The following is a 15929-nucleotide window of genomic DNA, read 5'->3' on the forward strand; positions in this document are numbered from 1 at the left end:
ATTCGGGTTCAACCCAATCCTATCTAAAATGTTTATCCAACCCAACCCAATCCTTATAGTTCGGGTTGAATTGGTCCAGGTTGTCGGGTTGAATGTACACCCCTTGTTTACGTGCTTCATTTTAATTTTTAATAAAATTAACAGATTAATTATGTTTTTTTTAAGCCAAGATTGAAAGTTAAATCACTTAATTGTTGACGATTAATTTTTCTTTATTAATTTGGTTAACCTTCCTAGCTAAACCTTCTTTCTAAACCCTATTTCATCTTCAGCCAAACCCCTTCCGTTCAATTACCAGCCACTGCAACCCCTCCCCCCGCTGCCGCTGCTCGCTGCAGTCTCAGCGTCCCGATGAACTCGCTGCCGCTCCCTCCTTCTTACACCCTATTGCCTCTCCGTGTGATCAGAGTTACTTATCGTTGTTGTTCTTTTCTAATCCTCAGAAATATAAATAGTGGTTCAGCACCTAAACCACGCCGTTGGTGAGATTGCGCCGACACTCAACTGCATCGGCGCTCATTTTTCAGATACCGAAGGTTATTTATTTATTTTGTTTTGTTGATTTACAGAGAAGAACGTGATTTTTTTTTTTTTTTGATTTCTTATTCATTCATTGTTCAACCAGTCCAGATGAATATAGAAAAAACTATCAATGGACATGCTCATGAACTGACGTAGGGAGGCGAAAATTTAAATGTATACAAAGAAAACTCTTATGGGATGAAATTGGAAAAATACTTTTTCTTTTGAAGTTTAAAATCCTAGCGAAATGTTCGGATTTTTTTTTTCTTTTGAAAAGAACAAGATTTCAAATTGCATCTGATTTCACTTCTCTTCTTCTTTTTGTTTATGCTTTTTTTTTTTTTTTTTTTGCATCCAAATATGTCTGATTTGAAATCTTTTGAAATTCAGGGGTTCTAAGCAGGAGTAAATTTTTCTGCTCTCGAGCTTCCATCAACATAGCTCAGTTTTCTCATGTTGCGTTGGTACTCAAGAAAGTTGAACTTCTTTGGCAATGATATGGGGACATGGCTGTAATATCTTCCGAATAGCACCTCGTCAAATCCTCAGAACATTTGCTCATCAGCCGCACCGTAAATGTTTGGCCCCACTTATAAATTTAACCAAAAACCTCCACAACCAACTAAACCAAGACATTGAGCAGAAATTTTCAGAGAACAGGCAAGTGATTCTCACTAATGAGCTTGTGCACACCACTCTGTTGAATTGTTCTTCTGATTTAGTCACTTTGAGCTTTTTCATGTGGTGTGCTAAACAGCCCAATTTCTTCCACAACACCACGGCGTTTGAATACATGGTGGGTGTGGTTTCCCGTCTCATGGAACGATATGAAACTGTGAGTGGGATTCTTGGGGCATTGGAGAGTGTTGGCATTGTAACTAAGGCACAAACGTTTTTGCTTCTTTTGAGGATTTATTGGCGTGGAGGAATGTACGAGTTGGTTTTTGAAGCATTTGACCATATGGATCGCTGTGGATTTACACCCAACACGTTTGCACGTAATGTGATTATGGATGTGTTGTTCAAGGTTGGACGTGCTGATGTTGCTTTGGAGGTCTTTAAAGAGACCTTGCTACCTAATTTCTTGACATTTAACATTGTATTGTGTAATTTATCCAAAATAAGAGATTTGATAGGCATTAGAGATGCTTTTAGATGTATGTTGAGAATGGGGTATTATCCTAATCCTGGGACATTTGAAGTGGTTTTGAATGATTTATGCAAATTGGGTAGGCTGGTAGAAGCATATCAAGTTTTGGGTATAATGACAACTATTGGAATATCCATGTCTGTAAACATTTGGACTATAATGATTGATGGATTCCGTCGATTGCACAGAACTGCTGATGCTTCTTCTTTAGTGAAGAAGATGGAAATATCTGGCTGTTCTCCGAACATCGTGACATATACTACTCTGATTAAGGGATATATGGATGCACAACTGGTTAGTGATGCATTTGATGTTTTAAGTATTATTGAATTGGAAGGGCTTTCCCCCGATCGGGTTCTTTACAATGTATTGATTGATGGTCTTGCTAAGATTGGGAGATACGATGAAGCTCTCTGTATTTTCCTTAGTATGGATAAACAAAATATACTGCCCGACTGTTATACCTTCAGTTCATTGTTGAATACCATATGTTTATCCAAAAGGGTTTTCCTTCTACCCAAGTTAGTTGATGGATTTTTTGTAGAAGTTGACTTGGTGGCATGTAACTCTCTGCTTAGTTATCTCGGCAAGGCTGGATTTCCTTCGCTTGCCTTAGAACTATATGATGAGATGTTGGATAAAGGTTTAATGCCAGATAAGTATAGTGTTCTTGGAGTACTAACTGGTCTTTGTCAAGCAAAAAGAATTGATGAAGCAGTTAATCTGTACAATGGTATTCTCTTGAACTATACGGGAGTTGATGCTCATATTCACACTGTAATTATAAATGGACTTATAAAAGCTGGTAAATGTCATTCAGCCATTAGAGTATTCAGAAAAAAATTATTGGAGAAAAGTTCTTTAGATGCTGTATCATATTCTGTTGCCATTCGTGGGCTCCTTATGGTTGGTAGAGGTACAGAGGCTTGTAAATTATATAACTACATGAAGGAAGCTGGTATAAATCCAAATGGGGATATGTGCAATGTAATGCTCTCCAGTTTCTGCAAAGAAAAAGATTTTGAATCAGTGAAACAGATGCTACAAGAAATGATTGATTTGGGAATAGAAATTAGCTGGAATAATTTCTTTAGGTTATGCAATGCCATTTATAGTTCATCATACAACTTTTATCCTGTCAGCCATTTATTAGTTGAGATGAAGGGTTTGGGATTATTGCCTGACAAACTGGGTTGTTAAACATTGGTTTATAAACGCCTCAAAGCTGTGAATATTTCTGAAGAACACCATAAATTATTGAATGGTCATCTAGAATATTATCTATTTGGTGATACATCCTGCTCCTAAGAATATACTAATGTGGCTGCTTCTGTGGGCTGAGTTTGTATGTAGAAGGAAGTCCAAATTTTCAAAATGACGGTACAGTTGCGATTTTCGGAGTTTATTCTAACATTCTCTCCAACACTAAAAAGGTATAACTGCTGAAGCCTTCATCCTTGTCGAACATTTTATATTTTGACTATTGATTACTGCTGTCGGTTTCTGATCTTTATGCAATAAGAGATTCAACCTGTGTTATGGCAGTTCATTTTTTCCCTTTTTCTTTGACAGTAGGTGCAAAGACGGTTAAGTTGTTTTACTTGTAACTTTCCTTACTTATGAACATATATCCAGCTTTTGAAATAACAAATTTGGTTTACGGCATTAAGTGTGCCCAGTTGGAGTAATGATCGACCTACGTCAAATGATTCAAATCTCTTTACATGATTAGGACCTTTTGTTTTCTACTGTTGAATGAGAAGTTGTTACCTTTAGCCATTTTAATCGATAGGACTACTTGAATATCCTGTAATCATCTGGACTTAACAGTTAACACCTTTTTCTCAAGAGAAGAAAATTAGGTGGATTTACAACATTAAAAAAAGCCATATGCTTATGGGGTAGCTTGTTATAAACGCCAGATGAGTTCAGCAACTGGAACTGACTTAACATGTGTCGTATAATACTTATTTGATATTTGAATCTTAACGCACAACTAAAACGAACCTTTCTTAGAAACGTCTTAATTTTTTACTCACTTGTAAACTGAATGCTTTTGGGTATATGATATGGTAATGTTGTTGTGTTATATAATTAGGAGTTTGTTAAAGGTATTTAACTTGACCAATTTTGAGGTGCAGTTTTTTCTTTTAATTCGGCATTTGAAAATTATGCAATATCTGCTGAAATATATTTGTCCCTGAAGGTTTCTTTCTTTCTCTCTTCTTTATTATGATTTTTGTAGAACTTATTTTAATTTTTTAACTCAATGGAGGCGGGTGATTTCCTGAACTTGGCATGAACAGCAGGGAGTGACGACCAACCATGATTATCTTCAACGACTCGGCAAGGTTTTAATCTCTAACCCGAGAAACTTTAGGAACAGAAGCCACTTGTTCAGGACTTTCTCGTCTTATCTTTTCACCCTATATTCTCTATATAACAGTCTGAAGAGATTGAAAACCATGTCTGGCTGCAGATTGGATGCTCATGGTTCGCAGATATGAAACGTTTTCGAGTCCAACAATTTGCCTTTGTCATCTAAGCTCTCAGAATCTGAATCTGTCGAATGATAGAAGGTTAGATCCTACAGAATCTACATCCCGTAATCTTCCCAGTTCAATCTCCAATGCTATAGTTAATGTTCTCCTAATTGATGTATTTAAGTTAGTTGACTCTGATTTTTGCTTTACCAACATAGTTCTTCTGAATTCTGATTGTGCCAAATATATATTTTTTTCTCTAGGGGGGTTGCTTCCTTCGCATGAATAGTGGAGAAGCACAATTGGTCATTTAAAAGGTGCACGCTTGATAAAAGTTTTATGTTTCTTTCTTAAATTTTTTTTTGAAGTGATAGTTTCTTTTTCACCGTCCTTTACTTTCGACTGATCATTGAACAATTCTTCCCACTCAGTTTGGTGGGGTAGCTGTCTACTTCCCAATGGTGGAAGCTTGAGAGAGACAATAGTCTTCAACAACCAAGAAAGTTCCTTTAGGGAGCAATTGAGACAAAGACCTGGAATTTTGCAGCAGAAGATGATGATGATGAGCCCAAATATTTCCCTTCTTGGTATGAATCTCTACTCTAGAGTATATGAAGTTACATTTGATTCAAGAGTAGACTGATAAAGTTTAGAAGATGAATCCAAACATTTCATTTTCTTCAAGAAGTTGGTGAAACTCTTGCTCGCTTGTTGTGGGTCCCTATAACGGCTCAAGCTCACCACTAGCAGATATTGTCCTCTTCGGGCTTTTCCTTTTAGACTTCCCCTCATAGTTTTTAAAACGCGATTGCTAGGGAGAGGTTTTCACACCCTTATAAAGAATGCTTTATTCCCCTCTCCAACCGACATAGGATCTCACAACCCCAAAACGTCTTCTCCAATATTTGGTGGGTCATAGCTTCAAAAAGAAGCCTAATGATAGGAAAGAACTTGAAGAGTTTTGAAGAAAGCTAGGTTTGAGAGTCAACCCCTCTGCTGGTCTGCCCTAGCCCCTAATCATCCTGCATATCAACAAAACTTCTGTTGCTTTATTTATTCTAACCAATCGAGGAGTGTACTACTAGATGCATGAATAAATCTTAGGCTGGTCTTGATGGTGAACAATTCCATGTACAAACAGGCATGGCCTTTTTATTCAAATTTACTTTTCCCCAAATGGGTCAATAGGATGGATAATTACAACCCTATAATTGTAACAACACTTGGACCTATCCAAATAGGTTGGAGGCCGAAAGAAGGTCAAGAAATAAAGGTTCGAGGTTGGAGTAGGCCTAAGGTTAATTAATTAGGTCTCGATCCTGATTGACCATGTCCAAGACCCAACTAGAACTTCGCGAAAACATCCCTGAAAACTCAAAAGTATTTTTGAAACACTTTAAAAAGTTTAAATACTAATATTAACCATTCTATATATATATATATACATAAAAAAAAAGTAATAATATTTTGAATTTTTTTTAAGTTTTAGAATATATATATATATATATATATATATATTTAAATATTTTTGAAAGGTAAAGTTGGAGAGTATTTTTGAAATAAAAAATATTAACTATTTCTATAAAAAAAAAATAAAAAAATTAACTGTATTATTATTATTATTATTATTATTATTATTTATTTATTTATTTATTTATTATTATTATTATTAATTTTTTTTTTCGCAAGTTTTAGGATATTTTTCCTTGAAAATTTTAGAATATTATTATTATTATTTTGTTAAATATTGTGCAATGTAGCTGACTTAACAGATGAGCAAAATCCAGTTAAAATTTCTTTTATTTTCTTGTTTCTTTAATTTTTTATAACTTTTTTTTGGAATTCAGATCACACGTCTTTTTCCATTACAACTCACTGTCTACCACAAAATATTTTAAAAAATAATTTATAAAAACCCCTTTTATTTTCCTTTTATTTCTTTTTCCACCTTTAAATTATTGAATTTATTTGTACACACAAATAAAAATACCTATAATTAAAAAATATCATGATTCTTTTGTTAGTTGCAATTTTTGCCACACTTTGATTCAATTATTATTTTAAATATAATAGAGATGTTTGAACTAATAATGGTTAAATTAGCTTTTAAATTGGAATGGAAATAAATGATGATTAGACCATTAGTTTATATTTATAATCAATTAAACTAATTAACATTCTACCAAATTAAAATTATCTCTTTTTAAAAAATTTATTTACATACTCAAATTTTTATACTAAAAAAAATTTAATACCAAAGTTATGCTTAAAAAGGTAGGGAGATCCATTTTATCAATAATAGTGTAAAAGGGGGACCAATTTTCACATCATCTAAAAAAGCGAGGAGCTGGACGAGGACCAAACCAGACAAAAAATAAACGAGAATGAGATTGTCAAATTTAGAGTGAGCCCCACATTTTACTATCGTATTTAATTTTGATAAACACGAGAATGAAGTGAATTTACATTTTTTATTCTCATTCTATATCCATTAATTTAGAGATAAAGTTATAATTTTTTTTTAATAATTGGGAAGGTGAATAATAAGGATATCCAGCAACAAGTGAGTTAAGTCAATTCGTTATTGCGTTGACTACGGCCAAGAGACATATGCTTGAGCCTCTGGCCCCGGTTCAAGAAGAAAGTTTTAGAAAACGGGGGCAGAGAGTTTTGAAAGTAAGATTTGAAAGATTGAAATTAGTGTTATATGTGATGCAAGCAAAAAGACAATAACAACGGCTTACAGCATAGAACTATCAAGTAGGGAAAAGTTGGGAAAAGTTGACATTATAGAAAAAATGCATACCTACGGTAATAGTGAAAAAAAAAACGAAAGAATTACTTAAAAAAATAAGTAAAAACACAAAATAAGCTAATTTTATTTTTATAATTAGAAAAAATGAGAACATAAATTAATTGCCAATTTATTTAATTAATTTTTTTAGAAAATAAAAGTAGAGAGAGAGAGAGAGAAAAATGAAGGGTTGAGACTTGAGAGAGAATATTGGGTTTGATTTAGCTTTTCCTTTTTTGGAATTAAAAAAAAGAATAAATAAATAAAAGTTTATTTGCAAGAAAGCCCTTCAAATTTAACATATTTGCACAAGAAGCAAGTAAGTATAAATACTCCCGACATCCCTGTTTATTCCTCCATCCTCTAGATTCCATTGGTTAAGTAACAAATCCCGTCCCCACTTTCTCTCTCTCGATTTTCGATTCCCCCAATTTTCCCGCCGTCGATCTCAAGTTTTCCGTTTGTTTCCCGGGAAAAATATGAGAGAAATCCTCCACATTCAGGGCGGCCAATGTGGTAATCAGATCGGTGCGAAGTTCTGGGAGGTCATTTGCGACGAACATGGCATTGACCACACCGGAAAATACAGCGGCGATTCTGAGCTTCAACTCGAGCGGATTAATGTCTATTACAATGAGGCTAGTGGTGGTAGGTATGTTCCCCGTGCCGTTCTTATGGATCTCGAGCCTGGAACCATGGATTCCGTCAGATCCGGAACCTTTGGCCAGATCTTCCGTCCCGACAACTTCGTTTTTGGTCAGTCTGGGGCTGGGAATAATTGGGCGAAGGGACATTACACCGAAGGAGCTGAGCTAATCGATTCTGTTCTCGATGTTGTTAGGAAGGAGGCTGAGAATTGTGATTGCTTGCAAGGTAATCTCATTTTTTCGAACAAGAACTGTTGGTCTTGATCTTCGATTTCGCGCGCAATTTTCTCATTTGGTTCCTTTTGTGGTAACTTATTTTTATGTTTGAGTACTGTGAATCGTTCTGGTGCTAATTTCTTTTTGGTAATTCCACCCTTTGTCTTCGTATCATACGGATTAGATTCTTTTAGCCTTTGATGTTTCGGATTTTGTTTCAAGAATCTTATCTCCTGGCTGATAATTTTCGTTTGTTTTTACTGAGCTTTCTTCTCAAAATTGGAGAAATGTTTCAATTTCTGTAAATCTTTTCTTTAGTTGCCTACACGCGTTCAGTCGAGCTTCTGATATCACGATATCATATATTTCACCGTGTTTTCCATACCCGCGGAATTTAACTATAAGGAATTTACGAAACCATGGTATTAACTCTGTTTTCGATACTATTCTCTCTGGATCTGATCATACTGAAAAGATTATCAGGTCCGGAGAATTTCCTATATTCATCCTTTTCATAATTTGTAATTCTATAGAGTTGTTTTTATGAACTTTGATGCCGTGAATGATCTTGTATCTTTCTTTTAATGTATATATGTGCCGATTGTTTGTACCATTAACTCTGTTCTAATTAAGTAAAATCATCATTTTAAAACTTCAGCGTTTAAGGCTGGCTACTTTTTTGGTGCTTATTTGTGCAGGATTCCAAGTTTGTCATTCTTTGGGTGGAGGCACTGGCTCTGGAATGGGAACACTTCTGATTTCAAAGATCAGGGAGGAGTTCCCAGATCGCATGATGTTGGCATTTTCTGTATTTCCTTCTCCCAAGGTTTCAGACACAGTTGTAGAACCGTACAATGCCACTTTGTCTGTTCATCAGCTTGTCGAGAATGCTGATGAATGCATGGTTCTTGACAATGAAGCCCTCTACGATATTTGCTTCCGAACACTCAAGCTTGCTACTCCTACATGTAAGTGTCCAAGTCCTTCAACTCATATTTGAGTCTAGAAATTGACCTTTGTATACTCATTGTTTTTATAAAAAGCTGAAAATGGATGGTGTTGAATATCTGAAGTTCTGATATGGGTATTATAATACGTTTTCCATGACTGTACTATCAAAATATGTAATCAATTACCGAAGCTTAATTCAGAGAGAGAGCGCACTGTCCCACCTAATTGCCACATTTGCTTATGAGAAAATAACAGCTTATTCCGTGCAGTAATAGTTCAAACTTTCTTCTAGGCTTTCTCATACTTCATTGTTATTTAGACAATACCGAAATTGACTTACTTGGTATTAGTAGCCTACCCCGCTTTTCACTGACAAGACCTCCTTGTTTGAGGGAAGATTCCAATTCATGTAAAAAAAAAGCAATCCCGATATTTTCCAATTTAGAATAGTAACCAGGTGTGACCTTTTATGGGATCTTGATAGCCGGGGCTAACTCTCTTGGAGCATGTCTCAACAATAATTCTAGAAAGAGGGATATTGGTGCATCTTCGCTGGTTGCCTTTCAAAAGTTCCTTCAGGTCTTAGTAAAAGCATTCTTCATCGGATTTGGATTTATTTTGTAACCCTATACAAGGAAAGGAAAGCGAGAACTGGACATCATGTCAGCGTAAAAATGATTGTTTTCAAGTTCCAAATCCCGATCATCATTCAAGTTCCAAATAAGTTCAATCTTTTAGTAGTTTTCTTATTGTATAATATAAGATAAACTTTTAACTTATTGATCAGATTTTTTCTTACCGTTCAATTGTCATATTATAGTTGGTGATCTGAACCACCTTATCTCTTCTACCATGAGTGGTGTTACTTGTTGTCTACGATTCCCTGGACAATTGAACTCTGATCTACGAAAGCTTGCTGTCAATCTTATTCCATTCCCTCGTCTACATTTCTTTATGGTTGGTTTTGCACCATTAACATCAAGAGGATCCCAGCAGTACCGATCCCTCACAGTGCCAGAGTTAACCCAGCAGATGTGGGATGCCAAAAACATGATGTGCGCTGCCGATCCACGACACGGTCGGTACCTTACCGCTTCAGCCATGTTCCGTGGTAAGATGAGCACTAAAGAAGTAGACGAGCAGATGATCAATGTACAAAACAAGAACTCATCTTACTTTGTCGAATGGATACCCAACAACGTGAAGTCTAGCGTGTGTGACATCCCACCCAAGGGTCTGAAGATGGCGTCGACTTTCATCGGTAACTCGACTTCAATTCAGGAGATGTTCAGAAGGGTTAGTGAGCAGTTCACAGCCATGTTCAGGCGCAAGGCCTTCTTGCATTGGTACACCGGTGAAGGAATGGACGAAATGGAGTTCACCGAGGCTGAGAGTAACATGAACGATCTGGTCGCCGAGTATCAGCAGTACCAGGATGCAACTGCCGACGAAGAGTTCGAAGCTGAAGAAGAGGAAGCCCCTGCTTGAGCCACCGTCTCCTGCAGCAACCCAGGTTTGTCTGAAACTGTAATGCTGCTGTTCTTGATTTTATTCTTTAGTTTGTGATGATCATGATGATGGTGCTGTTTCCTTTTGTCCAGCAGTTCATAGAATTTTACATGTTTTGAGCTGTCTTATGGAGTGAGTGAGGGCCATGTAATGCAATCAGAGCTGGGTTTTGGATATAATATTATCTTTTTTGCTTCAATTAGAATGATTCATATTTGTATTAGTGGATAGTCATCAGTAGCTCCTCCAATCTTATCGGCATATCCTGAGAAAGGTCTCTCGAGAGTGTAGAAGCAACAACTAAATTTAGTAATTCGAGTAGCTCTTCCAGTCTTGTCGGCATATCCTGAGAGAGGTCTCTTGAGAGAGTAGAAGCAACAACTAAATCTAGTAATTCGCCCGACTCGTTCTCCAGCCTCACTCGCGACTCAGGAAAAGACAAGAGTTAAAGCATAGTTGGAAGCTCTCATTGTCTTCCAATACATTTTGTATTCATTTTTCATTCTAAATTTTTTTACAATGATTTTGATTTTGATTACAGGTTTTGTATTATGGATCTAAGTGTTAAATATTGAAAATTTTGACTATTTATATTTGGATATTGTATGATATTGAGTGTTCAATAATTAAATGTCTTGATTTATAGGTTTTTTCTTTTTATATAGAAATTTAATTTAATTAATTATATGCAGGAAATAAACTAATGATTCTATTATAAATTATGTAAAAGGGGAAATTCAAATATTTGAATCCTCACATGTTGTAGAATAAAAATAACCATAAATTAAAGTGAAGATAAATAAATATTTATACACTACAATATTAATTAAATTATACTGATACTAAGATTAGCCAGAGAAAAATTGAATTAAGTGTAAGTTAATCAAAATACTAATAATAAATAATTAAATTGGTAATAGAAATTTCTATTAAATAGTTAAAATATTAATTATAAAGGTATTAATTAAAATTTATTAAGCCTAACAATATAATAACAGTATCAATTAATTATTAATTAAATAAATATGACAAGTAATAATTAATTAATTATACTATTTTTTTACTATTCATCTCTCACGTAAAAATGTCCCACTTATATAAAAGTAGTAGAAAATTTGTCATATAATAATTTCAGATTTATTATTTATTTATTTTTTCAACTTTTGAAATTTGAAATGGTAATTAAACTTTTATCTATTGGTTCATTTTGAAATGGTAATTAAACTGGATCAACGGTCTATTATTTCATAATAATGATTTAAAATAACATAATAATGATTTAAAATAACTTTTCAAGTGGTTAATAATTTTTTTTAAATACTAATATTTTGAGAAGTCTTCCCATCTCCATCCCCACCACCTATTTCATTTCTCATCCCTACAAAATTTCCTATTTATTTTTGCAGAGATCGAGATAGGAATTACGGAGAATTTGCCGGGATCGAATTCCCTGAAAGTATTTTTTTTTCTCGTTTATTATTATTTTTTAAAAAATAATTAATTTAAACTTTTCCTTTTTTATTATAATTTTTGTTAAAAAAAATTTGTAAAACAAATCCTAATAAATCAATATATCATTTGAATTTTTTTAATAAAAAAATTATAATCATATTGCAGAACCACAGACCAAACTGATTCCAGATTTTATAAAATGGGGTTTCTAAAAAACTAGAAAATGAGAAGAAAGAGATTATTAAAGGAACTTATTTTCTTACTTGAAAAAAGAAGTAATAAACACAAACCATATCGAACAAATCTTTCAACTTTTTAACTTTACAATGATGCAATAAGTTAAATGATTGTTTATGAGCTTGTTCTACAAGCCAATTCTTTACCAACAATGATTGAATGGTTTACCATATTAAAGCATGATCATTTGCTCATGGTATCATTCGAACGACAAAAAACTTCAACAACTCCTATAAACGATATTTTGAGTTTAACCTGTGGAAGTCTGAATTCAAACTTCCAACTTTTTGGTCGAGGATATACGTTTCAACCAAATGAGATAGGTTCAGATTGACACAGCTTCCACAAGCATGACCCGTATACCAACACCCTCGAGATCAAATTAATAGAAACAAACTGCAAATACACTTAAAAAGGCAGAAAAACAGCTTCTTGGAACAATTTCCAAACAGCAGTAGATTAACACAAAAAGACAACCATAAAAGGATGAGAAAAATGAGAAATTGAATACAGACAGACATAGATGATTATAATTTGTGAATACCTAAAGGGAGAGTGGTCCACTTGTTCCCTACATGTAAGTGCGCATGGGAAAGAGCCATAACTTTGTTCCTTTCTCAAAGGCAACTAAAATCAGATTATTGGGTCACCCCCAAAGATTTTCTTCATATATTTGTATGCCTTTTCTCTAAGTCCAAACTAAAACATCACAGAAATAGCCTCACGCTTGGTCCTTGAGGCCCCAAAAAGCCTTTGCTGACTGATTTTCAAAGCCTAAGATGGTAGGTTGTAACTTAAACAATGATTCGTTTTGCACCCAATTTTTCAACTTCTTCCTATAAATACCTCAGCTTCTTTATTTCTTCTCCTACAAACTTAAACATCCAGTAAATTTGACTCGACATCGCCATTTGTTCCTGTTCTTCCAATATAAACTTCTAGACATATTATCTTCCTTGTTTCTAATGGCCTGTAATGCCTGTATATTAGCTATTTCATTTCTAGCACTACCCTTCTTTATTGCTTTGGCAGCTGACCAGAGCCCTATTCAAGATTTCTGTGTAGCAGATACTGGAAGTACAGGTATTGTTTGATCTCTCCAGCTTGTTTTGGGTCCTATGCTTAGCAGTTTTAACAATTTATCTTAGTTGCTAATGAGAAGATGCTCATATTATTTTCTAAATCTTCAGCAATCTCTAGCTTAGCTACAATTTTGTTGCCTATTTCTATGGTATAGCCAACCAATGTAAGGGAGTAATCATATTCATTTATGCTAATACATCTCATTTGTGCTCTTTCTTTTAATAACTAGTCTTTCTTTCCTTCATGCTTGCATCTTTAACACATTTGTGTAGGATAATCATGATTTGCTTTCTTTCTAAGTTATCTGTCATCTTTTTCAGAAAATATAAAGTTTCTTAGATGCTACCCTTTTCCATGATTCTACTAGGACTTATCACTAAAGCATCTCATGCTGTTAGAAATTGATTGCAGTGTTACTAAATGGACTAACCTGCAAGGACCCAAAGCATGTTGTTGCCGATGACTTTTCCTTTGGCGGGCTTCACCTTGCAGCTAACACATCAAATGCTCTGGGGTGTCATGTGACTCCAGTAACTCCATCAGAAATGCCTGGACTCAACACTCTCGGCATCTCCATCATTAGAATAGACTATGCACCACGAGGCATCAACCCTCTGCACACGCACCCTCGAGCTTCTGAGCTATTGATTGTCTTGGAAGGCAGCCTAGAAGTAGGATTCATCACATCGTATCCTGAAAATCGACATATAGGGAAAGTGTTGCAGAAGGGCGATGTGTTTGTGTTCCCTATTGGTCTTGTTCACTACCAGAGAAATCCAGGTCCTACCAATGCGGTTGCTGTTGCTGCTCTCAGCAGCCAAAATCCAGGAGTTATTATGGTTGCAAATGCAGTATTTGGTTCTACTCCAAATATTTCCAGTGACATTCTAGAGAAGTCTTTTCAAATCAATAAAAATGTTATCGGCTACCTTCAAACTAAGTTCTAGATCAGAAATCTAAAAATCAGAATGTCAGAAGAGCTGATACATGATATTGTTCTACAGAATCATTTACGTCTGCTTGTTTGTAATATGCAGTACATGCATTGAATTTTCCTGAAAGAAATATCATTTTCAGTTCAAGTGAATCTCCTATTAGGTTCCCATAATAGTAGCAGAATGTGGAAGTGGTTCATGATGTAACAGGTAGGGTGTTTAAAAAAGAATCAGGAGAGGGATGAGAGGGTTCAAGATGCTAATACGCTTTCTGCCATTTAGTTCCAAAATTCCTTGGGCTTTTTGCGTGCCTTTTCTACTCCTTTATTGTAACCTTATATCAATGTGCTCGTTTCTTAAAGAAAAAGACAGGAAAAGTGATGGTAGTTACCAGGTGATATGGTATCAACCATATCAAGTGCTTTTTAACATATCGAAACCTCTCCAACGGTTGGAATTTGGAAAGCACTGGATGTAAAGATAAATGCTGTAAAAGTTGTTTCCTTCTAATGGTGTTTATTCCCTCAATGCATCTCAAGGTTCAAGAATAATTAATCTCATATCTGTTTCCAGGTTTGTGTTATCTTATAACAACCAGAGCAACCAAAAAAGTAGTTACGGTTCCATGATGAATAGTCAAAATCTAAAATTCGAATTTTCCATAAGTAGGTACTACATAATAAGGTATCTAGACAATCACCTTGAAGTTGAGATCTGCCTGGCTTCAATATCCTTCAATCTAAGAGTTACAGCTCTTTTATGGCCATTTTTTTGACGTACGAACCAAGTTTTCTCAAACCTTCCTCTGTCAAAGACTGTACAGTCATGTATGTTAAAAACGAGTCAAGTGAAACTCCACCATACATCCGTGCATAACCATAGGTTGGAAGAACATGATTTGTCCCACTTGCATAATCTCCTACGCTTTCTGGGGTCCATGGCCCTAAGAAGACAGAACCTGCAAGATAAAAACAAAGTTCATATTGTTAAAAACTGCCCAAGCTAACAATAACAATTAACCAATGACAAGAAACAGGGAGAAGCTGGCAATGCCTACTTGCGAGGGTTTAAACTCCAGGGGAACAGTTGAACTGAATTTGTGTTTGATAATCGTTACTATGATCATTCACAGAGTTACTCTAGTAACCTACCAAATTCTTTTGTAACTGTTATCACTCAATGGTTATAACTGGATGGAGATCTCTCTCGACTCTGGTGTAACTCCATAATATTTATTTTTAATGATGAAAGAGTCAGCAGTTTCTTTATTTAAAAAAGTTATAATAATATATAGAAAACCCTTAGTTATAGTAGTATAAAAGGTAGTGAAGTGTTGAGCACAAACTTGAACAAACTGAAAACAACTCTCAGCAGATACCTGCATTCTGAATGAAACTCTCCCACTTTTCTGCATCCTTGACATTAGTTATTAAATGCTTAGGTGCATATAAGTTTGAAAAAGAGACCGCCTGAGAATCAAAAGAACCCTATTTAGTTCCAAAAGTCATGAAGTGCTGTAGAGATTCAGAAATAATAAGGTAATTGAATTTTGCAAAATCCAATAACAGGCAGGGTCAAGCACATATTTGTAATTGATGGTATATGTACTTCATCTATATGCAGGAAACGAATGCAATTTAGAGGAAAGAAAATTTCCAGGAATTCTCTGTTAGTTACGAACACATTATTACTGTTATTATTATTATCTGAAACTATGATTCCTTCATTTCGTTGATAAGATGGAATTACAAAAGAGGGCAACCTATGTGGCAAAGGTGTTTACAACATACACTTTCAATGGGAAATAACAGGAGTGAAATTAGCTACTAACACAAGGAGAGAATTTAACCAAGAAAGCTCTACAAGTCAAAATGTTCAACAAAAAAAAAAAAAAAAAAAAAAAAAAAAAAAAAAAAAAAAAAAAAAAAAAAAAAAAAAAAAAAAAAAAAA

The 15929-nt window shown here is 34.7% G+C and overlaps 4 protein-coding genes across 9 annotated transcripts in view; 3 read left to right on the plus strand and 1 right to left on the minus strand.

Moving 5' to 3' along the window:
* The first annotated feature begins 230 nt into the window (after positions 1 to 230).
* Positions 231 to 4644, plus strand: LOC111434100 (putative pentatricopeptide repeat-containing protein At1g16830). The gene is made up of 6 exons (XM_023071399.1): positions 231 to 536; positions 913 to 3105; positions 3918 to 4023; positions 4152 to 4251; positions 4419 to 4472; positions 4587 to 4644. The coding sequence occupies exon 2, from the start codon at positions 1016 to 1018 to the stop codon at positions 2870 to 2872; it is 1857 nt and encodes a 618-aa protein (XP_022927167.1). The 5' UTR covers positions 231 to 536; positions 913 to 1015; the 3' UTR covers positions 2873 to 3105; positions 3918 to 4023; positions 4152 to 4251; positions 4419 to 4472; positions 4587 to 4644.
* A 2674-nt stretch (positions 4645 to 7318) lies between these two features.
* On the plus strand, positions 7319 to 10641 carry LOC111434102 (tubulin beta chain-like). 3 transcript variants are annotated; one of them, XM_023071407.1, is made up of 4 exons: positions 7319 to 7822; positions 8511 to 8780; positions 9584 to 10276; positions 10365 to 10641. In XM_023071407.1, the coding sequence occupies exons 1-3, from the start codon at positions 7429 to 7431 to the stop codon at positions 10249 to 10251; spliced, it is 1332 nt and encodes a 443-aa protein (XP_022927175.1). In that variant the 5' UTR covers positions 7319 to 7428; the 3' UTR covers positions 10252 to 10276; positions 10365 to 10641. The 3 variants fall into 3 exon arrangements, with proteins under 3 accessions (XP_022927175.1, XP_022927174.1, XP_022927173.1); XM_023071406.1 differs by having other exon boundaries at positions 10368 to 10641; XM_023071405.1 differs by having other exon boundaries at positions 9584 to 10641.
* A 1873-nt stretch (positions 10642 to 12514) lies between these two features.
* Positions 12515 to 14266, plus strand: LOC111434103 (putative germin-like protein 2-1). Its single transcript, XM_023071408.1, has 2 exons — positions 12515 to 13044; positions 13456 to 14266. The coding sequence occupies exons 1-2, from the start codon at positions 12927 to 12929 to the stop codon at positions 13989 to 13991; spliced, it is 654 nt and encodes a 217-aa protein (XP_022927176.1). The 5' UTR covers positions 12515 to 12926; the 3' UTR covers positions 13992 to 14266.
* The window catches only part of LOC111434101 (histidinol dehydrogenase, chloroplastic-like), a 10661-nt gene continuing 8360 nt past the window's right edge, over positions 13629 to 15929 (minus strand). The window contains exons 14-16 of one of the 4 annotated variants that reach the window (XM_023071404.1): positions 15358 to 15448; positions 14680 to 14937; positions 13629 to 13709 (exon numbers count right to left, since the gene is read on the minus strand). In XM_023071404.1, coding sequence (XP_022927172.1) covers positions 14726 to 14937; positions 15358 to 15448 — 303 coding nt within the window. In that variant the 3' untranslated portion in view covers positions 13629 to 13709; positions 14680 to 14725. Of the gene's footprint in view, positions 13738 to 13763; positions 13849 to 14483; positions 14938 to 15357; positions 15449 to 15929 lie in introns of those variants that run through there. The other 3 variants (XM_023071403.1, XM_023071402.1, XM_023071401.1) reach the window with 3 other exon arrangements.

The sequence above is a fragment of the Cucurbita moschata genome, unplaced genomic scaffold (genome assembly GCF_002738365.1).
Source record: "Cucurbita moschata cultivar Rifu unplaced genomic scaffold, Cmos_1.0 Cmo_Scf00044, whole genome shotgun sequence".
NCBI lineage: Eukaryota > Viridiplantae > Streptophyta > Magnoliopsida > Cucurbitales > Cucurbitaceae > Cucurbita > Cucurbita moschata.

Coding starts and splice junctions, on each gene's coding strand:
- LOC111434100 (XM_023071399.1), top strand. CDS start 1,016: ATGATATGGGGACATGGCTGTAATATCTTCCGAATAGCACCTCGTCAA.
- LOC111434102 (XM_023071405.1), top strand. CDS start 7,429: ATGAGAGAAATCCTCCACATTCAGGGCGGCCAATGTGGTAATCAGATC. Junction 7,823..8,510: donor GAATTGTGATTGCTTGCAAG/GTAATCTCATTT, acceptor TTATTTGTGCAG/GATTCCAAGTTTGTCATTCT. Junction 8,781..9,583: donor CAAGCTTGCTACTCCTACAT/GTAAGTGTCCAA, acceptor GTCATATTATAG/TTGGTGATCTGAACCACCTT.
- LOC111434103 (XM_023071408.1), top strand. CDS start 12,927: ATGGCCTGTAATGCCTGTATATTAGCTATTTCATTTCTAGCACTACCC. Junction 13,045..13,455: donor AGCAGATACTGGAAGTACAG/GTATTGTTTGAT, acceptor AATTGATTGCAG/TGTTACTAAATGGACTAACC.